Source organism: Patiria miniata, unplaced genomic scaffold (assembly GCF_015706575.1).
Source record: "Patiria miniata isolate m_02_andy unplaced genomic scaffold, ASM1570657v1 HiC_scaffold_18, whole genome shotgun sequence".
Classification (NCBI taxonomy): domain Eukaryota; kingdom Metazoa; phylum Echinodermata; class Asteroidea; order Valvatida; family Asterinidae; genus Patiria; species Patiria miniata.
In genome coordinates this window covers 12,433,292-12,455,135 of record NW_024037056.1, presented here as the reverse complement: position 1 = coordinate 12,455,135, position 21,844 = coordinate 12,433,292, and the positions used below count along the sequence as shown (strand labels likewise).

General features: G+C 40.4%; 1 protein-coding gene and 1 long non-coding RNA gene across 3 annotated transcripts; both read left to right on the top strand.

Annotated features, from left to right (window-relative positions):
• The first annotated feature begins 152 nt into the window (after positions 1 to 152).
• Positions 153 to 21,814, top strand: LOC119724641 (nucleolar transcription factor 1-like). 2 transcript variants are annotated; one of them, XM_038195779.1, is made up of 20 exons: positions 153 to 503; positions 3,207 to 3,293; positions 4,719 to 4,909; positions 6,522 to 6,602; positions 7,164 to 7,319; positions 8,156 to 8,220; positions 8,691 to 8,820; positions 10,143 to 10,253; positions 10,876 to 11,003; positions 11,248 to 11,395; positions 11,972 to 12,013; positions 12,327 to 12,413; positions 14,406 to 14,561; positions 15,948 to 16,003; positions 16,819 to 16,930; positions 17,662 to 17,772; positions 18,153 to 18,205; positions 18,348 to 18,537; positions 19,075 to 19,179; positions 19,412 to 21,814. In XM_038195779.1, the coding sequence occupies exons 1-20, from the start codon at positions 401 to 403 to the stop codon at positions 19,871 to 19,873; spliced, it is 2,574 nt and encodes an 857-aa protein (XP_038051707.1). In that variant the 5' UTR covers positions 153 to 400; the 3' UTR covers positions 19,874 to 21,814. The 2 variants fall into 2 exon arrangements, with proteins under 2 accessions (XP_038051707.1, XP_038051708.1); XM_038195780.1 differs by having other exon boundaries at positions 154 to 493; positions 19,412 to 19,873.
• LOC119724645 lies at positions 12,422 to 13,203 on the top strand. The gene is made up of 2 exons (XR_005270660.1): positions 12,422 to 12,603; positions 12,696 to 13,203. It is a non-coding gene; the product is annotated as an uncharacterized LOC119724645 (long non-coding RNA).
• Positions 21,815 to 21,844: the final 30 nt, after the last annotated feature.

The window sequence follows — 21,844 nt, the reverse complement described above, 5'->3', positions numbered from 1 at the left end:
CAAAAATACCTAAATTTTCTGTAAATTTTGTTAAGAAAATAATAGCAGTTGCTCTAAACTTATAAATCTACTGAAGTTTACTGCTATTATATATAAGATATGTCATAAAATTGTTTCGTACTTTTGTCGCGTTTGAACGAGGTTAAAATTGCTTCTTTAACTACACGTGAGAAAAAAATCTCATAAACGTGAAACAATCGGACTTTCACTCGCTTTTTCTTCCCTTTTCGGAGAGATCATCTCGATAAATTGTATTTTTTCCAATAAATTTGCTTTTTATCTCGAAGCGGCCGAAAAATACCCGTTGTTATCACGCACTACTTTACTACTACGCCTGACCCGCGAACGCGCCAGTCACGTCAGCACTTACTGAGGCGTCACCGCTACCGGGGCATCGCGGATGAAGTTTAGCGGGCGGTGCCCGCTAGAGTTGACCCGGGAGCTCTTGGGGCTGATCAGCATTATCATCGCTTCATCATGGCCGACGCGGAGGGTGAGTCCCGGTAACATTTCCTCATTTTGAAACCCGCTATTTTACCCCTTTTTGCATTTCTCACGTTCTACATTTGTATATCACTGTCAAGCTGGTGAGTTATAGATCACCGTGGTTGCTACTTTGAATCAATCTGGCGGTTTTGAAGTTCTGTTTCGGTAGGTTTTCCGGCGCGGTTTCGGCCGGGGATCGAGTGGGCACGGCGGAGCGGTTGCGCCACGCTGGCTCAAGCCAGGCAGGCATGACGCAGCTTCCCCACGCCATATGCAATGATACGTAGGCATCGCCAGGTCAGTTTGGCGGGCTTTGCAGGCCGTGGTACGTGCATAGCTGGCCGGGCCTCAGCTCCACAATTCTCTGCTTTGCAAGCAGCTAGCCGAGCGGGGCTGCGGCTCGCTCCAGGCACCGTGTTTTTCACCGCGGCCGGCCGCGCTTGTCTGGCTGGGACTTGATCGCCCAGTCGAGTCTGGCTGGGACTATTTTTACACTGTGAATGGCTCGCGGTGTCTGGCGAATCGTGTGGCATTGAATAATGGTTCGTCGTTTGTTATTGCTGAAAGAATGCACTTTTTTCTTCTCCCACGTTTTTTCTCTAGGCCCTCACATAGAATAATTTACAATGCGGTGAAATCGTGGATAAAATTATATTCGTAACCTGTTTTTTTTTACGCGACGCGCACATTTTACCGTCCGTCCGGTCGTCTTGAGAATCGGTTTTTAACAGTTTCAGCTTTTCTGTTTATTTGCTGCATTCCACAATTTTCAATGAATTTTGAAATGAAGAAATTTTACGAAATTTCAGTTTTAAAAAGCTTTTGTCAATGACATTTTTAATATTTCTACACAGATATTTTTATTTTGCATTTTCCCATTTGTTTTCATTTAAATTCCATTTTTTGCATTTTCCCATTTTTGCATTTTGTTCATAAATTTCAATGTCTGTGAAGGGCCTACCGCCAGTTTAATACAATTTTAAAATGATTTTTACCTTTTCTCTTATTTTTTTCTCGACTATGAACACTTGTCTGCTTGGTGATTTTTTTTTCTGAGTGATACTTTGAATCGAACAAATTTGCATTTCTTCAGTTCTGAAATGTAACAAATTTTTTAAAAATTTTATTTTATTTTAATTTTTGTATATCTTAAGTTTTATTAACTATTCTACTTTAAGTTTTGATATAATTTGGGTATAGCCTATTGTAAAACAAGAATTTGTATTGAAGAATTAAGATTATTTTTATTCGACTTTCAATGCTCTCAATATGTTTTTAATTACGAGAAAATGTTGCAACCTGACGCCACTTCAGCGGTTGTGTACAAAGTCAATGGAGAGTCAAGAAAATTTTCTAAGTATTTCCTAACAAAATTGGAAATGTTTCACAGTCCCAGATTCATGTCTTATCATCATTTTTGCAATGACTGACCTTCATTGAGATGAAGAAAAAAGTGGCGTCAGGTTGCGACATTTTTTCCTATAATTTTTTTGAAGCACATCTGAGCATTAAATATTTTTTAAATTCATTTCAGGACAAATTTATTTTAAAATTATATTTGCTTGCTAATAAATTATTCGTGATTTTGTACCAGTATCAGGTATACAACTTTCCTCGGATTCGCTGATTTCCGCGTTTTAAAAAAAATTTCTCATGAATGCCATTACAAATTGGAAAATACTGTACAAAGTCTTGTGAGGTTTGGAACTTCCTCGTTTTTTTCTATGTTCCCAGTCGCATGCCTGCAGTATTATCTATCGGTAAATGTAACTTATAATTTTAGTAAACTGAATTGATTTGAACTGAAGCCTTTGTTTCTGTTTCCATGGTTTCTCTTGGTCATCATTGACGTACAGAAAACAAATTTAGAAGTTGACTTGCATAAATGCCAGAATTTTGGTTGTGACAATTAAGTGACAAAAATGGGCTTACTTAAAATCAGTTTATAAATATTAATAATTAAATTATAAATGTTTATGTCCTCGGGTTTTTGTTTTTAGATTGTTGATCAAGATTTGGCTATGCTGTAGCTGACAACTGACCCCCCCCCCCTAAAAAAAACAACCTGTGCATTTCATTTGGTCAAATTTTGACAATTTCATCCACGTATATATCATTTGTACAACAAGAAATCTTTGAGATGATATAAAAAAATTAATTGGTTTTTAATCATTCTTTTAATTTCCCACTTTCGATGTTTATGTCCTGATTCGATGAATTATTCATTTTATTGCATGGTAAATAAACAGAATCATATAAGATTATTTGCATTTATCCCAAAAGTAACCTACCAAATTATGATCAAAGAGTTTTAAAGTGGATTAAAGATTGTACTGGTACTAAACACCCCGTGAAATCATTCCATCTGGCTTGCTGTCATTTTAATAGACGAAATCAAGAAATGTAGGTGATTTGCAACAATCAGTCTATGGACTGATTTTTGCAACATAAAAAAGAGTTCAACAAAATCGTGTTTTGTGATCAAAAGGTTGTGCATACTTTTTCACTGTTTTTGCAAAAAGTGTAATATCCACTGAGCTGAAAGTTCAACAGGTTAGGTTTGGAACATTCTTCTTTGGTTTTTGAGTGGTGTTATTAAAAAGTAACAAAATGCATGAAAGCAAATGATCCTACATGCCTTTAATCATAAGCTTCAAGATATAGCTTCTTCAAGATAAACCGTGTTAAACTTCTTGTTTTTGATGATTTAAAAAAAATAGTAACCCGAGGCAAGAAGAGAGTCAGCAGCGCTGCTGACAGCCAGCCGGCCCAGAATCAAGAGCCAGCCAAGAAACATGCCAAGACTGGTAAGATACATAACATTTTTGTTAAGAAATAAACAAAATAATTCAGTCCTGGACATTTCAACAAGTTAATTTCAAGAAAAGGTATAATACAATTCTTTGTCTAATTAAGGAAAAGTAACAAATTTCCTGAAATGTTCAGTTTCATTTTCTGGAAATTTCAGAAACTGCATCTTTTTTTTTAAAGCAATTTTAGAAACTCCAAGAAATTTTGTTGACTACCTCTAGAATGGTATAAATGGCTTAGAGATATCCATGGACCATTTTTTTTACGATTTGGGAGAGTTGAAGTCCCCCCCCCCTCCCTCTCCTCCTTTCCCGCCCCCTGAAAAATTTGAATATCAAAAACAAACTTGTAAACAAACCTGATACATTTGTACCCCCCCAGAAAAAAAATGTGCATGCTTTGTTGTTCATGTATTCCTCTCTAAACCTCGTATTTCTTACATATGTTGTACATCAAGGTCTTTCCATTGTCCTTCTGGCTTAAATGCTTAGTTGCCAAACCGAGTGCCCTATCATCGTAAGCTTAAACAAAATTTTGAAATCTTTTAAGGAGAAAATGTCTGAACTTTTGCCAATTCATTGGCGGCTTTGACGCTTGACAACCATTTAGAATCATTTTGCCTCAAAACAAAGACGTTGATGACAATTTTGGGTTCGTACTGTGTCGTCCCCGATTTTGACTCTTCGTAGTCGTACACACATACTGAAATTTGTATCCTTGTGGAGACATTTCTTTGTTCTCGTGTACTAAACTTTTCGAGTTTGAAAGTACAGTTTCAAAATGCTCTTATTTTAACCAGAATTAATTTCCTTGGATGAAATGTGGACTTAGTAGCCCTTTTCTTAAACTCTACCATTTGCGACAGATCAACATACCTTGGAAATTCCTAGTTTTTTAGTAAAATCCATATATTTGTGAAAACCTTGTGGAGAGTATTCATCTATAGAAATTGCCCTGTGTGCATGTCTCCAGAGGGCACGGTGTATCAGATCACCATCATAACCATGATAACTAAACGTGTCCACCTTGAATAAGCCACTTGCGTGTAACCTATACCCTTTGGGATTTACATTTGAAAAACGTCTGGTACAATGACTTGCTCAGAATGCTTGGCACATTTTAACTGTGAATTCTCCAGACCAAAGACACTGTTGCTAATCACATGATTCGGGGCAAGCTCTTGCATAGTTACGTAAGAGACGCTCAGCACCAATACATCGTTCACAATGGGTGAGAATGGCACAAAGACACCAGACCATGCCGGAGCTGGGGGTTGCTAGCATAAGGCTTGCCCCGAATCACGTGATATAGTAACAGTCTCTTTGGTCGGGAGAATGCTAGGTTAAAACGTGCAAAGCATTGTATTAAGTCAGCGTTCCAGATTTTATTCAAATTTAACACGCAAATGGCTTATTATTCAGGAGGCTCCTCAGCCTCGGTCTTCTCGCTGGCGGACCGCACCCAGCTCATCCACAACATCCAGGAGCACTCGCCCAAGACGGACAAGCATTCCTACAAGGTCTGCATCGCCAAGATCGACTGGAACAAAGTGCGCTTTGGCGACTTCACCCCCGAAGTCTGCAAGAAGGAGTGGGATATCATCCAAAATGAGGCAAGCCTTTTTTTTTTTACTCTAACCACGCCAACTTCAACAGGATTTTATGTTATATTGTACTGGGGAGTCACATTGGTGCAGTGGTTCTTTCCGTGTCTTCCATTTTTTGTGACCCGGGTTCGATACCGGTACCTGCCCTGGTCCACATGTTTATTGGGTTTTCAGTCCCTGCCTGATTCTGTGGGTTTTTCCCCAAGAATAGTCTTCTCTGGGTTGTCCTCCCACTTCTAAAACTGTAATTTATTCATTGTCTTCTCTCGTCAGTGCCCACTAGGGTGCCTTTGAGGAATCAGGAATCCTTGGTTTCATTACCAGAAATAAATAAATAAAACATTCCAGAGTTGTGCTGGTGTTGTAGTTGCAGCTATCTCAAGTCCATCACAAGTCCATCACAAGTCCATCACAAGTCCATCAGAAGTCAATCAGAAATCTATTACAAGTCTATCACAAGTCCATCACAAGTCCATCACAAGTCCATCAGACGTCTATTACAAGTCCATCACAAGCCCATCACAAGCCCATCAGAAGTCCATCACAAGTCCATCACAAGTCCCTCACAAGTCCATCACAAGTCCATCACAAGCCTATTACAAGTCCATCACAAGTCCATCACAAGCCCATCACAAGTCCATCACAAGTCTATTACAAGTCCATCACAAGTCCATCAGACGTCTATTACAAGCCCATCACAAGTCCATCAGACGTCTATTACAAGTCCATCACAAGCCCATCACAAGCCCATCAGAAGTCCATCACAAGTCCATCACAAGTCCCTCACAAGTCCATCACAAGTCCATCACAAGCCTATTACAAGTCCATCACAAGTCCATCACAAGTCCATCACAAGTCCATCACAAGTCCATCACAAGCCCATCACAAGACCATCACAAGTCCATCACAAGCCCATCACAAGTCCCTCACAAGTCCATCACAAGTCCATCACAAGTCTATTACAAGACCATCACAAGTCCATCACAAGCCCATCACAAGTCCATCACAAGCCCATCACAAGTCCATCACAAGTCCCTCACAAGTCCCTCACAAGACCATCACAAGCCCATCACAAGTCCCTCACAAGTCCATCACAAGTCCATCACAAGTCTATTACAAGTCCATCACAAGTCCATCACAAGTCCATCACAAGTCCATCACAAGTCCTCCAGTCCCAAGTCAAGTCGCAAGCTATTCAGATGAACTGTAACAACGGCATTCCTTTGTTATTGTTCATCCCCTGTTACTTGTGACTGGACTTATGATAGAACTTGTGATTTAGTTTTGACCGGAACTGGAAGGATTTGTGATGGGCTCAATTACAACGCTATAGTCCATCACAAGAATGATTCATTGCAGGGGCACCATATACATGTTCTTGCCGGCTCGGTCTCAAAGGCTTCCGTCAATGACATCTCCCAGGATTTTATCCCTGATCTAAATCTGACATTTCCTGCTTTGTCTTTCCCTAAGAGCTTCCTGGATACATCATGATGTACTATACATTTCCCGGCTTGACAACTCTTGGCTCTCTGCCAGAAAATCATGAATAAAACATGACGAGTTTGACCTTTTTATTTGACCCCTGAACTATTTTTGGTCTCCGTTTAATTTTTAGATCCGTAAATACCGCACCATGGCGGAGGTCACGGCCGACGCACTGCAGGTGGTCCAGAATCCCTTCTCACATCGCAAACTGGTACGTAGTTCACGAGTACGGGTTGAATAGCAAAGAAATTTCAAAATGGCTGCCATTGCTTGTTAATCTACCAATATTTGTTCAAAGGACAAATCTGTGATGGCCCTATAGCCAAATATCTGTAAAGAATGTTTCATTCTGACGCCACTTATTTCTTCATATATCTTCTCAGTAAAGGTCAGTCGTTGCAAAAATGTTGAAAAGACATGAATCTGGGACTAAGAAACCTTTTCAATTTTGTTGGTAACTTGTTGGTAACAATTTTGTTGGCGTCAGGATGCAACATTCTTTCCAAATATATTTCTCGCGACATACTTTGACTGTTTGCCAAATTCCATACTTGTATCATTAAAGGCACAATCCCATCACCTATCTGCCATAGTACCTGTCAGTAGCCCATTCAGCACTGCCAACAATTTCTGCACAGTCGGCAGCCCGATCCCCTTTTCAATTGGAAAACAAAACATTATTTCTAACAGGTTTTGATGTATTTTCATTCACACCTTATCTCAAGCAATTTTGTGCCCTTTGACCTTTGACCTTCCGTGCTTTCAATAACAGGTGCACCCTGACCTCCCCAAGCAACCCCTGACCCCGTTCTTCATGTTCTACTCGGAGAAGGCCAAGAAGTTCAAGAAGAAGCACCCGGAAATGCCGCAGTACGAGATCTCCCGATCACTGGCGATCAAATTCAAGGAACTTCCAGAACACAAAAAGGTGGGTTTCTTCTCCATTTTGGATTCACGAATGAGGCGTTGCGTCTCAGCTGTGCCATTGTGCTCTCAAATCAAATCTGGTTTGTTTAATAGTTCTTAATTACTCTGACATTTTCCAGTCAATTTTGTTTTATATTTCACCAGGGGCCAATTTCATAGAGCTGCTTAAGCACAAAATTTGCTTAAGCACAAAAACGTCTTGCTTAATAAAATCAGGTTACCGGCCAAAACTCCATGCGATTGTTATGCTAAGTAAACAACAGCTAAATACCAGTCACAAGCAATGTACATCACATGGAGTTTTGGCCGGTAACCTAATTTTACTAAGCAAAGGTTTTTCGTGCTTAAGCAAATTTTCTGCTTAAGCAGCTCTATGAAATTGGGCCCAGTTCTTCATTCAAACGTAGCCAAATAACATTGTGAGTGTCCCTTTATCGTTGGTTGAATTATTGACCCTGAAAATCCTAGCCAAACACCCGCCCCACTGACAAGAACCACATGTTTATGTAATAAAAACCTTATAGTTAGTCTAGCTGGCCATGGATGATCAGTCATCCTGTTAAGCTGAGAGTTTACTGTAATCACGACCGTGAGCCAAGTAAAATGTTGTACACGACCTGAATGAAAAGCTTCTGATCAAAAAGAAAAATTGACAGTTCTCGGGCCGAAATACTTAGCAGCTCAATGAAATCAGGCTCTTGTGTAAAGCATCCTTGTGTTCTTGAGCAAGAGAGTTTACTGTAATCACAACCATGAACAAAGTATAATATGTACAGCTTGTGACACACACAAAAATGCTTCTAACAAAAAAAAGGAACCTTTTTATTATGTTCTCAGGCCAAATACAACCAGAAGTATGGAGACCAGAGGCTGATGTATCAGAAAGAGTTGGCCACATTCTTGTAAGTTTTTCACAATTTTTCTTTCTCAATATTATTTTGCTATAATTGATGTGATTGGCAGAGACACCCAATGTGAAATAGAAGACCTTCCGTACACAACGAGGGATAAAGACACCTGGCGTGGCGTTGTGAACGAGGTCTCGGTTGCGACCGTTAGTAGATGACGATAATTATGTACAAGTCATACAAGTTCAAATAAGTCAGAGATACAAGCTTGAAAAACTTCTTAGCTCGGAAAGGTTTTGCCTTGTAAAATATGGTTACCAGCGAAGATATCTTGTGAGGATACTGCTTATTTTTCGGCTCAATTTTTGGTAAGCAGGTAATTTTGCTGAGCACCGTCCAATTACAGGCAATATACATCACATTACATTTGGCTGGTAACCCTTTTTAGCTTTAGAAGTTAGCCAAACCTCTAGTATCTCATCAAGTTGTCATATGCCCGCCTTCTCATGAATATTCATTTTCAGGGCGGAGCATCCAGAGTACAAGAAAGACTCCCGGCATGGAGGGGGCGGGCCCAAGCCTCCAAAGCTGCTCAACCCATACCAACTCTGGTCCAACAAAAGGTTTGAGGCTCTACAGAGGGACGATCATGAGGTACGTACCATTGCTCAAAAAGGGGGAGTGGTTTTTATAAACCTCAATTTTTTGTGTACTCTATTTATTTAAAAATTACAGGGAAAAACAATGTGTGTCTTTGATTGTAATTTTTCAGAATTTTTTTTTTCAACGTTGTTGAATATTGCTGTGTTAAACAGTTAAATAACGAGGACAAAGTGAGAAAGTTTTTTTGTTTTCAAATTCTTGAGAACGTCGGGAAATTTAATATGCAACAACCTAAAAAGCTTTCTCAGAACAAAATCTTGGACGTGCCAGTGACATTTATTCAGGTTAATCGTAGTTATAGAATAAAACAGAGTTGTATTATTTGTCACAAGTCAACCACAAGTCAATCTTATGTCAATCACAAGTCAGACACAAGTCAGTCTCAAGTCAATCAAAAGTCAATCACAAGTCAATCACAAGTCAATCACAAGTCAATCACAAGTCAGTCACAAGTCAATCACAAGTCAATCACAAGTCAGTCACAAGTCAATCACAAGTCAGTCACAAGTCAATCACAAGTCAATCACAAGTCAGTCACAAGTCAATCACAAGTCAATCGCAAGTCCGTCACAAGTCAATCACAAGTCAGTCACAAGTCAATCACAAGTCAGTCACAAGTCAATCACAAGTCAGTCACAAGTCAATCACAAGTCCGTCACAAGTCAATCACAAATCACAAGTCAATCACAAGTCAGTCACAAGTCAATTACAAGTCAATCACAAGTCAATCACAAGTCAATCACAAGTCAGTCACAAGTCAATCACAAGTCAATCGCAAGTCAATCACAAATCACAAGTCAATCACAAGTCAGTCACAAGTCAATCACAAGTCAATCGCAAGTCAATCACAAATCACAAGTCAATCACAAGTCTATCAGGAGTCAGTCACAAGTCAATCACAAGTCAATCACAAGTCAGTCACAAGTCCGTCACAAGTCAATCACAAATCACAAGTCAATCACAAGTCAGTCACAAGTCAATCACAAGTCAATCACAAGTCAATCACAAGTCAATCACAAGTCAGTCACAAGTCAATCACAAGTCAATCGCAAGTCAATCACAAATCACAAGTCAATCACAAGTCAGTCACAAGTCAATCACAAGTCAATCGCAAGTCAATCACAAATCACAAGTCAATCACAAGTCTATCAGGAGTCAGTCATAAGTCAGTCACAAGTTGGGCCATAAGTTGTCCATGATGAACAATTACACTAAGGACTTGTGTTTGACTTGCAATTTACGTGTGATAACATGTAATGGCATGCGATGATCTGATAACAACTCATTTGAATATGACCTTTGACCCGACGCAGGTGACCCGAGGTCAAATGGACACCCAGCTGCGGGAGGAATGGAAGAACATGCCAGATAAGAAACGGGTCAAGTGGATCAACAAGGCGCTTGAGGAACAGACCAAATATGGGGTACGTCCCGGGCCAAATTTCACTGACCATTTAAGCACAGAAATCATGCTAGGCACGGAAAATATCTGCTTAGCAAAAATAGGTCACCAGCCAAAGTGTCATGCAGTGCACACTGCTTTTGACTGGTTCCCATCTTATTTTTGCTAAGCACATAAATGCTGCTTACTGATTAGCAAATTTAATTATTAAATCAAAATTTATGTATATCCAGACTAGGCACAATGCATCATATAAATTTTGCCTGGTAAGCAGATTTTGCGAAGCAAATATTTTTTAAGCTCACTTAAACTGTCAGCTTTGCAGTGCCAGGCAATCGGCCCCTGGTTAACATCAGTAGATTGTGTTCTTAAGCATGACATTTTATCACAATTGCTTTTCACAGTCCACAGCAGTTTTGTGTGAGTTAGCTTTGATTTGGCCATAAACGCTGGTAAAAATCACGTTTGTTGAGTAAAAGAGCACAATAGAATTTGAAAAGTATATTTGATATTCAAATTGCCATGTCCAAACTTGTGACGCATTCAAATTTGACACATAAAATGCCATAATATGCAATTTATTTTCTATGAACTTCTAATCAACTGTTTTTTTTTTTTTTATTGGTCAATCTTTATTTTCACAGAAAGATATTGAGGAATACATAGAGCAGAACCCCAACTTCAAGGTTCCCGAGATCAAAAAGCCGTTGCTGACCAAGAAAGAAGTGAAACTGAAGGAAGGGATGGACGGCAAACCCTTCAAACCACCAGCGTAGGTCCCGCCCATCCCATCCCACCCCTGCCAACTCCACCACTGCCACACCCACCCCTGCCACCCTAACCCCTGCCACCCTGGCCCCTGCCACCTCTGCCCCAGCCACCCCTGCCCCTGAGACTGTTTCTCATGTGACTTTTTGTTTAGTACTTACGTAAAGAACATTCTGAGCAATATTATTCTGCTTACCAACTGGCTCCGATCTATTGTATTATTAGGGAAATTTTTCTCTTTAATTCAGGAATGCATACAACCTGTTCTGTTCAGAGATGCTGAAGCAGATGGGTCACATGGGCTCCAACACCAGGGCTAAGATGATGGAATGCAGCGCGTTGTGGTCCGACACGGAAGCCAAGAAAAAGCTGGATTATAAGGATCGTGTTGAGAAGGTAAGCGGGCCTGCTGAACCCTAGCCATTATCCCACCCCAGCCTGCACTACCCCCTTCTTGTTTGAATGTACCCCTCACTGCCCCGCCCTATCCCTCCTTGCCTCCCCCTATCCCTCCCTGTCCTGCCTTATCCCTCCCTGCCCTGCCCTATCCCTCCCTGCCACACCCTGCCCCACCCTGGTCCATCCTGCCCTGCCCTGCCCCGCCCTGGCCCAACACTGCCCCACGCTGCCCTACTCTGGCCCACCCTGCCCCACCTTGGCCCACCTGCAAGACCTTACCCCACCCTGCAAGACCTTACCCCACCCTGATCCACTTCCCTCCCACCCTGGCCCAACCTGCCCTACCTCTGCCCCATGCCAAGTTCCACCCCTACAGAAGAAAGTTGAGGAAATGTCTTGAATTGTTTCTTTAAATAAAGTTATGGTAAGGTGTTGGAGACCTTCTTTGGAAAAGCCAATTATTGACATTTTAGGACTTCCCTCTCCTTGTCAACTTGTGTACATTCTGAGCATGTAAATTGTGTATTTGTCATTTTAACACAGTGTCTTTTGTTAACTGATTTTTTTTTACAGCTGAAAGTCCAATACAAAAAGGAGCTTGAAAAATACATAGAGGTAGGTAGGAATTTCTCTGTTTGCCCCAATCAAGCTCTACTTTGATATTTATACAACCTTACAGATTTTTATGTTGAAAGTTAAAGAATTAAACTTTTGTGTTCATTGACATTTTACTTAAATCAAATGTTCCATTATATGAACATTATGTTAGGTCTTTGAAAAGGTCTTTAACTTTTCGTGTCATAGAAAAAGGAAGCACCAATGTTGGCTTTCTGTGGCCAAAGTTGGCCTTTCAGTTTCACCTATTTCTGGATGAAATAAAAGGATAAACTCAAAAACCAAAAACCATTGCTGTGTCTCGAACTTACAGAGCCTTCCAGTTGAGGATAGGGAAAAGTATGCGCCAGAGCTAGAAGCCATCGAGCGACAGGCAAAGAAGACGCCCAAAGCCTCAAACGTAAGGATGCTTTTTCTGCATTGGTTTGTGTGTTGTTTGTCTGTCAGTTGTGTGTCTGTTGGTCAGTGTTTTAGTTGAGTCCCTCAGACGTCCTCGCATGTCCTCACAGGTCCTCACTGGTCCTCACAAGTCCATAAACAGTCCTGACAAGTCCTCATAAGTCCTCACAAGTCCCCACAAGTCATCACAGGTCCTCATAGGTCCTCACTGGTCCTCACAAGTCCATAAACAGTCCATAAACAGTCCTGACAAGTCCTCATAAGTCTTCACAAGTCCTCACAGGTCCTCATAGGTCCTCACTGGTCCTCACAAGTCCATAAACAGTCCTGACAAGTCCTCATAAGTCCGTACAAGTCCCCACAAGTCCTCATAGGTCCTCACTGGTCCTCACTGGTCCTCACAAGTCCATAAACAGTCCTGACAAGTCCTCACAAGTCTGCACAACACCTCACAAGTTCTCAGAAGGTCTCACAAGTCCTCACAAGTTCTCACACGCCCTGTATCAAGATAAAATGTGATGAAAGGAAAAAGAAGTCTCAATAAATTACAAATTGAGAAGCATATTCAGCATTTGGTTTTCGGTTTCACATAATCTCTAGAACTGTGTAGCATATGTTCAGTGGATCAACTAAGTTTACTTTATCACTGAAAGCAGTCAATATTTGTCTGCTGAGATACAGAGACATTTTTTTGGCGACAATTGTTATGGCCATTCTCAAACAAGTATTCAGCTGGGATTTCCTTGAATGAAAAACATGGACTTTTCTTGCGTCATTGATAGTAGTGGTGTGTTTTCCACTTGCTGTGGTAAAACTTTGCATGAGGAAATAAGTGGCTGTCTATGTACCATTGTGCATGTGAGCGTTTGTCATTGCCAAAAAAAACCCCTATTTTGCAGTTGTCAGATATTGATGTTTATTTTTCCAAAATAAAACAACCCCAAAAAAACCAAAGTTGCCAAATATCATGTTATGTCATTCTTTATTATAATTTTTGTGAGATGATTCAAATCCCAATGAAATATTTCATGCAACTTAAGAATAAAAAAATTGTCTCTTTGAATTTGGGTATCATCAAAAATTGAATGATGGACTATATAAGTGACACGTAAATAGCCTTGACTATTGGTTGATTAAAACTGGGATTTGAAATCAAGATATTTTTTTTTTGGTGAGAATTATTCGTCAATATTTGCCATGCCTGCAAAAAAACATCGGCTAGGGGACAGTAAGCATGTCACTGCTGGTCTAGTTGCCATGACAGCATGGACAAGAAAGGCAACCGAGAGTGGTGAAGTGGTCCGATAATTTCCTTAATGTGGGTGGGGCTTAGGGCCAAACCCAGAACGGTCCACTCACAATACACGTGAAGCTTGCTTCATTGAAATCATCAGAGAAAATCGACGGCGATTTTGACGAAGTGACGAATCCATCCCTACCTGTTGATTTTAGGCAATTTGAGATTTTTGGATATTCTTACATTTTGATGATGTCCTCTACATCATTTTCTAAATTTCATGACCCAAATTGCACAGTTGGTTATTATTACGCTAATTATGCAAAGTGGCGAATGTGGGGCATCTCATTATATGTGTGTGCTAGCCTTTTACATTTGTGAAACTAATATCTCCTGAATAAGTAGATCTATTTTTATGAAAACGGAGACAAGGTATGGCTGTTTAACTACTGGGCTATCGCATCTGTCATTTTTTTTTTTCCATTTTTTTTTTTGGGTGGGAGAGAAATGTTTATATGAAAATGTGATTTGAGACATCAACCAACTTAAAATGCAATGTTCTCAAAATGTTTTGTGGGAAGATTCGTCATTTCATCAAATCGCCGTCGAAATGCAGCCACTGCTGTTGTAACGACTGTGCAACGAACCCCGCTATTTCCCTTGCTTGCGTTTCCCCTGTTACCCCTGGCTGCCTTTTTGTTTTTGGTTAGTTGCATCTCCCCCTTTCCTTTCCACTCCCCCTTTTTCGATGTCTAGTCTGCCTCCTCCCGCGTCAAGAAGCCCGTCTCCGCCCTCTTTCTGTACACCAAAGAGCACCGGAGGGCGTTCAAGGATGAAAATCCAAAGATGAGCGAGACCGGGGTCACGAGAAGCTTGGCTCGGCAGTTCGGCGAGCTGTCAGAGAGGGAAAAGGTAGGATTGCACCAAAAAAAACAAACTAAAAAACAAACAACAAAAACGAAGAAGGAGAAATAAATCTGGTCTTCTGGTAATGTTCAGCATACATTTGTAGATCACACATTTTTGCTGAAACGTCTTTAACAGAGCTGAAATCCAGTCAATCACAAGTCATCACAAGCCAATCACAAGCCAATCATAAGATGTATCGTAAGTCGATCACAAGTCAATCACAAGTCAATCACAAGTCAATCACAAGCCAATCATAAGATGAATCATAAGTCAACCCTATGTCAATCTCAAGTCAATCTCAAGCCAATCATAAGATGAATCACAAGCCAATCACAAGTCAATCTCAAGCCAATCATAAGATGTATCGTAAGTCAATCACAAGCCAATCACAAGTCAATCACAAGCCAATCACAAGCCAATCACAAGCCAATCACAATCCAATCACAAGTCAATCACAAGTCAATCTCATGTCAATCTCAAGCCAATCATAAGAAGAATCACAAGGCAATCACAAGTCAATCACAAGCCAATCACAAGTCAATCATAAGATGAATCGTAAGTCAATCACAAGTCAATCGCAAGTCAATCGCAAGTTGCATCTATGGTGCTTTTGTGCTCCTTTAACTTGCCAAATCTGGTTACGACTCCTTACTCTTCCTCTTTCCTTGCTGCTGACTGCAATTTTTTTAATAGATAAAAATCATGAAATTGCACAATGATGCTTAAAATCCAGAGCATGCAATGTTTTGTGAGTTATGTGGCTGGCACGCTTTCTTGCATGTATGCATGGTGTTGTAGAAATATTCTGCACTGGTTTCCATATTTTAATAATTATGTTGTATGTGTCGGTAAATGTATTTCCGCCTGTTCATTGCTTATTGTGTAACTATCTCTTCAAAAAAACATTTTCAAAGCTTGCTTTGATCTGGTCACTCCGAAGTAAAAACAAATGTGAGAAAAACATTTATTGGGGTGGTTCATTTATGCAGGCATGCAACTTTTCCTCAGATCAGCTGATTTCCTCTTTTTTCACTTCCAATGTGTGCCATTGAAAATAGAAAAACACTGTACAAAATCTTGGAAAGATTTAAATTTCCTCTTTTTTTGTGATTTCCCAGTTGCATGTCTGTTTATGGGAGCACACCCTGTGAAATTAGTCCGTCTAGCCCGCTGTCGTTTACAAGAGATTAAGAAATGTAGGTGATTTCCAACGATCAGCCAATTGACAGATTTTTGGAAATACAGAGTGCTATGGACGAAATCTACCCACAGGTAGCCCCACCGGAAAGCAACACTTCCCTTAAATAACTTAAGAAAACTATGTCGTCAATCATGAGTTTAGCAGACATGGTATTTTGATCTGTGGTGTTATTGAAAACTTTTTTTCAGGAAAAGTACCGGCGGAAAGCTCAAGAAGCGCGGAAAGTGCAGGAAGAAGAATCCGAGTGAGTTAAAAAAAAAATGCCTTTCTATTATTAAAGAAAAAATTAAGTTGATATTTGCGAGTTTGTTTTTGTTGTATAATGTAACTTGTTTGTGTACTTTATATGTATCTTTATATATATGTATCTTTGACCATACATTAGGCCAAGTAAAAACAAAATAGTTCATCATCCACACTTTTTGATAAAAGGAAAGAGGCGGCCTTTTTTTTCTTCCCAAGATGACAGATTTTCCAAGATGGCGGATATATTCTTCCATTTTCTCAACTCTTTTGCTGATACTTTTGTGTCCAAAGGAGCCGTCATCCTTCGACCAGATTTTGAACTTGCATACATAGTTAATTTTGCAGGAAATAAATAAAACATTTAAAATGTATGATTAAAAAAAAAAAGAGGGGGCGGGAAACTGTGTTTTTTTTTTACTTGGCCTTGGAGACCTGCCTCAGAAGTCTGAGAAGAAACATACTGATTGACAATTGTGATCACAAAACTCTTTTGGGGAGTTAGTCATGGTGATCATTTTTATCCCTCTAGCTTTCAAGCCAAACAGAGAAGGCCGACATCAAAAAAATCCTTTCCAATATGGACATTTATGAGGTCTCCGGAGAGCTCAGCTCAGTATTACTAATGACTCTAACATTTGTTAGTACGGTGTCTCACCCAAACTCTCCATTCGACCCAAACTCCCCATTCAACTGATAACTGGTACCTACCGGGTGGACAATCAGGGCCGTCACTGAAAATTGCCTGACTGTACATGTACATGGATGCCAAGGGGATCGCGCAAGTTTTACTTGCAGTATTTTTTGACCTTGTAGGGAGGAAGAAGATGAGGATGATGAGGCCGATGATGATGATGAAGAACCCAACAAGACAGGTGTGGGCATGTACACCAGCCATCATCTGTCTGCTTACATGGCTGAACATGAGGTTAGTTCCGTCGACTGTACTTAACCGCGCCCAACCACACCCAAGCCCCACCAAACCCTACTTAACCCCATCCATACCCATTCAACTACACCCAGCCCCACCAATCCACACCACTCTTACTTGGCTGAACATAAGGTGAGTTCTCTAGACTCTACTTAACCGCGCCCAACCGCACTCAAGCCCCACCAAACCCTACCTAACCCCACCCATACCCATTCAACAACACCTAGCCCCACCCATCCACCCTACCCTTACATGGCTGAACATGAGGTGAGTTCTCTGGACTCTACTTAACCGCGCCCAACCTCACCCAGCCACACCCAAGCCCCACCCAACCACTTCAAACCCTGCCCAACCATGCCCAACACCACCCAACCCCACCAAACCACACCCTACCTAACCCCATCCATACCCACTCAAATATGGCCAGCCCCACCAATCCACCCCCAAATACGGTACATGGCTGAACACAAGGTAAGTTCTCTCAAATCTACTTAACCACGCCCAGCCACATCCAAGCCCTACCAAACCCCACCCAAGCCCTACCAAACCCCACCCATACACACTCAACAGCGCCCAGCCCCACCCATCCATGCCCAACCCCTGCCAACCCCACCAAACTACCCCAACCACACCAAAACCTTTCCACTCTTTGGGGAAAAAAATAGTGGGTCTGTACGACACTTTTGATTCAAACTGAAAGATCTCCTTCCGTTGGTTTGGTGTTTCAGTTGAAAAAAACCGCAGCAACCACCCGTCTGAAGGAGGCCTGGGAGAAACTGAAGAAAAGCGAGAAGACGCAGTGGGTGCAGAAAGCTGCCGAGAGCAACAGACAGGCAAAGGTACAGATCAACAGACAGACAGTTGTGTTTTGATTTGCCAAATTACAGACATTTCTGGGACTGAGCTGAATTTGAATGTATTATTTTTACAGTTGTACACATAATGCAATAAAAAATGTGTTTACCTTCCCCTAAATTAGGGGGGGGGGGGGTACAAGCGTAGAAACTGTTGAGGCTTGTGCCCCCTCATAACCCCACCCCAGTTATGAAATTAAAGATAAAAGTTTCAAAAATGTGTTTGCATAAACCGGCACGTATCAATATAAATAAAGTCAGCTTTTGTGATATGAAAAGAAAAAGATGCTTGGATGAACAAGGGTTGTAATATTCAAAAAAAAATTTAATAGATTTATCTTTAGTCCTCTTTTTTATGTTTTCAGAGGAAACATCTGGACAGGCAACTTCTGAAAGGTGAACCGGACAAGCCTCTCAAGTAAGTCCTAAAAAGTTATCTATAAATTTTTGTTATAATAATTACTATGCAATTCTTTTGTGTTATAATGCCATGGTTCAAGTATCGGCTTATAAATCCTCTAAAATTTAATGATAACCTTGTTTGTTTTTTGACGTTGCAGTAGCGGCTACCGAATCTTCACGGCCGAGCACATGCGCACCGAGGACATCAAGGCCCTGCCCAGCACGGAGCGCATCAAAGCAGTGGCGGGCAAATGGCGCGACCTGTCCGCTTACGGCAAGAAGCGGTACGAGGCTAAAAAGGAGAAACTCATGAAGGAATACAAGAAGGAGATCGACAAATACAGAAAGGTGAGTTTGAAAATTGAAATTTGCTATAAAGTACAGAATATAATGTGCTTAGCAAAAATTGGTTACCAGCTAAACAGTTGTATCTTGTGTATTGCCTGCGACTGGTTCCCGCTGATTCTTACTTGCCACATAAATTTAAGAAACTTTTCTCTGGTTTCAGGTTTTGTAAAAACCAAATATAGAAGGATGTTTTTGAAATTGTGCCTTTGATGTATCAAGTTCTTTTTTAATCAAATTTCAATTCCAAAAATTCCCATAATATAACAGTTTTGGAGTGTTTCCTTATCAAGAGAAGATTTGAAAATTCATAATACATTGTATATATATAAATTTGCATATTTGTGTATTCATATTATTCACTGAATTGTGATGTATGTGTCACAGGAAAGGATGAGCACTGAATCTGTTCGGCCGGTTATTTTTTTCAAATATTTGAATATTCATATATTCAGAATTTGCATATTCATATATTCATATATTGGTTTGCTTCCGCTCTTATTTTTCACTGGTTCCCTTCTCTGTTTTCCCACATTCCAGAGCCTGAGCAAAGAGGACCGGGACCGGTACGACGAGCTGAAGAAGGCGGGGCTTAGCAAGTATTCGAGGGAGGTGACCAAGAAGAAGCCCAAAGTCAAGAGAAAGGTATGGCTAAATTTTTTTTTTTTTTTATAACTGAAGTTTTTGGCGAAGATTATTTGATCAGTCTTTGGATACTTCTGAACCATTTTTAAAAAGTGGCTGTAACGCACAATCTACTGTTCAGCACAGAGTCGGTATGTTCTACGTGGCTGTAGTCACGGAAATGCAGCTTTTGTACAAAAACAAAACAAGAGTGTAAAGATGTTACATCTTCTTTCTTTGTCGCTGTCTGTAGAAGAAGGCTGCTGCCTCCGACGAGGAAGAAGAAGAAGAAAGCGAAGAAGAGGAAGACTCCGATGAGGAATCTGAGGACGACTCGTCCTCCGCGTCCTCAGGCTCCGGCTCCGAGGCCAACTCCAGCGACGCCGCCGCATCCGGCTCGGACGATGACGACGACGAAGAGGAGGAAGAAGAGGAGGAAGAAGAGGACGGCGAGGACGCGTCCAGTTCCGGGTCCTCCTCATCGACGTCTGCATCCTCCGAGGCCTCATCGTCCTCGGAAGAGGAAGAAGAAGAAGAGGTAGAGCAGCAACCGGCCAAGGGCAAGGCTGCAAAGGGCAAAGGTCAAGCCAAGGCCAAAGAGGAAGTTGCCGTCAAGGAGGAACCCAAGGAGAACGGCGAAAAGGAAGACAGTGGGAGTTCGTCGGAATCGGAGAGCTCATCCAGCGAGGCTTCTTCTGAAGAAGAATCCGATTAAAACGTCCTTCCCTTTAAAAATTTTTCCCCCGTCACACCCGATGCCCGTCTTGGGAACGTTGGCGCTGGGACCCAAGAAATTCCGAGCGCACCTCAGTTCATGCGTTAAGCTTTTATGTAGCGCCTTGAGGTGTTCTCAAGTTGTCTCGGGTCCCAGTGCCAAAGTTCCCAAGACTATTGGCCACCGTTTATATAGCCGATGACCCAGTCGCGAGCCTGTGGTGACACACCCACAATGCTTTGCCTTGCCGGTATTTCCTCCACAAAAGTTTGTGAAAGAGATCGGCAGTCACCAGTTTGTTTTGTTTTCACAAAAGGTGCCATTTCGAATTCCACCCACCCGAGTGAAAATGCTGGTGACCCCAGTTTGTGAACCTAATTTGTTGTTTAACTTTTTACTCAAACTCTAGCTCGAATTATGCAAACTAATTCATCTGCAGGTTGAGAATTCATCAAGAAGGGCAGCCATCTTGGATTTTGTTCACTGTGTTAATTTGTTGGAGAGTTATACGCATTACGCACATGAGGTAAACTATGACTTTTAAGAGGCTGGTACCTAGGACACGGCACAGTCGATTACAGGGATCTTGACTTATGGTTCCGGGGAACCAGACCAATATGCTAACAACGACATTTCTTTTTCAGGGAATTAGATATCAGAATTTTATTCCTGTACAGACAAAAAACAGTTGAGTGTTCGAAGAATGTTAAAACATCTCACTAAATTTCAGTTGACGTTGTTTTGTGTTACAAATTTTCCAACCAACATTTGGTTGTCTTGTTCTTGTTAAACGTTTTTCCACTCGTTTTATCCAGGTCGATCGTACTACCAAAACAAAAATATCACTGCAAGTTCAAAATGGTGCATAATTTTGTGAGTTTGAAAGTCCACTAGATGCATATAATTAACTTGACCAACTTTTTATATATTCACAGAAAAACCGAGCACCGTTAAAGCATTGTTTTTGTTATCAAGTGTTAATTGTCATCATGGTCATTACTTTTGTGATTGTTTATCTGTATCAAATGTGGATGCGTTAAAGTTTTTTGTTTTTAACCAGGTTCAAAAATGCCAAGGGGCCAGGTTTTCTCTTTTTATAAACTTCATGTATTAAAACATACACATAAATTAAATAAATTACACGATTTGAGGGCAGTGTTTATTTATTCAAGTTTTATTATGATAAAGTTAATTCACAAGAACCCTTCCATATCATAAATGTTATGTGCTTTTTTGGTACATAAATTTACATATAATTTACATATTTTAACTTCTCTACAGATGTACAGCGTGGTAAATGTTTGCCGAAATATGGGAAATCTTGATAACAATTTTTTTTTTTGGTTTGGTTATTTCATCAGCCAGTTGATAAATTTCCCATATTATATTTATTAATTGAAGCAGTTTCACTGAATTTACAAGAAGTGCTTCAAGAAAAGAAGAATTTGTCAGAAATTTCGATGTAGTAAAAGGCCTGTAGGTTTGAGGTTAGGTTTTTAGTTCAAGAGAGATAAAATGGTTGCCATATATATTCGTGTAAGTTCAAAGTTTTGAGGTTTAAACCAAAAACCTGAGAATTCTGTAAATTTTCATCCAGGTTCAACGAAGAAAAAAAAAATCCTTTCGTTTTTTGTCGTTATTTTTTATGCATTGTTGCCATTGATTTTAAAGACTTTTTAAAAATGTGTACGGAAAAAAAAAATGTCTGTTGGTCCGTTGAAAAAGTGTATTGTTAACCGTCCGTGTTTTACATGTCAGAAAGTTGCCAAAAAATTTGACGAGAAAATGTTGGTTTTTAAAATGTTTCGTGTTGTCTGAAGAATTAAAAAAAATGTTGCATCACTGTGATTTTATTGTACTTTTGACAGAACAAAAGAAAAAAAAAGTGTTGTATTAAATAAAAAACAGAAGGCTTTGGACATTTTAAAGTCCACATTTAAATATTGCCTCCTTTATTTTTTTATTTCCCGG

What these genes read in the sequence shown, in the direction of transcription:
- LOC119724641 (XM_038195779.1), top strand. Translation starts at nt 401, where the DNA reads ATGAAGTTTAGCGGGCGGTGCCCGCTAGAGTTGACCCGGGAGCTCTTG. An exon ending in AGCTGTCAGAGAGGGAAAAG is followed by an intron (nt 14,562 to 15,947) that starts GTAGGATTGCAC and finishes ACTTTTTTTCAG; the next exon opens with GAAAAGTACCGGCGGAAAGC. An exon ending in GTGCAGGAAGAAGAATCCGA is followed by an intron (nt 16,004 to 16,818) that starts GTGAGTTAAAAA and finishes TTGACCTTGTAG; the next exon opens with GGAGGAAGAAGATGAGGATG.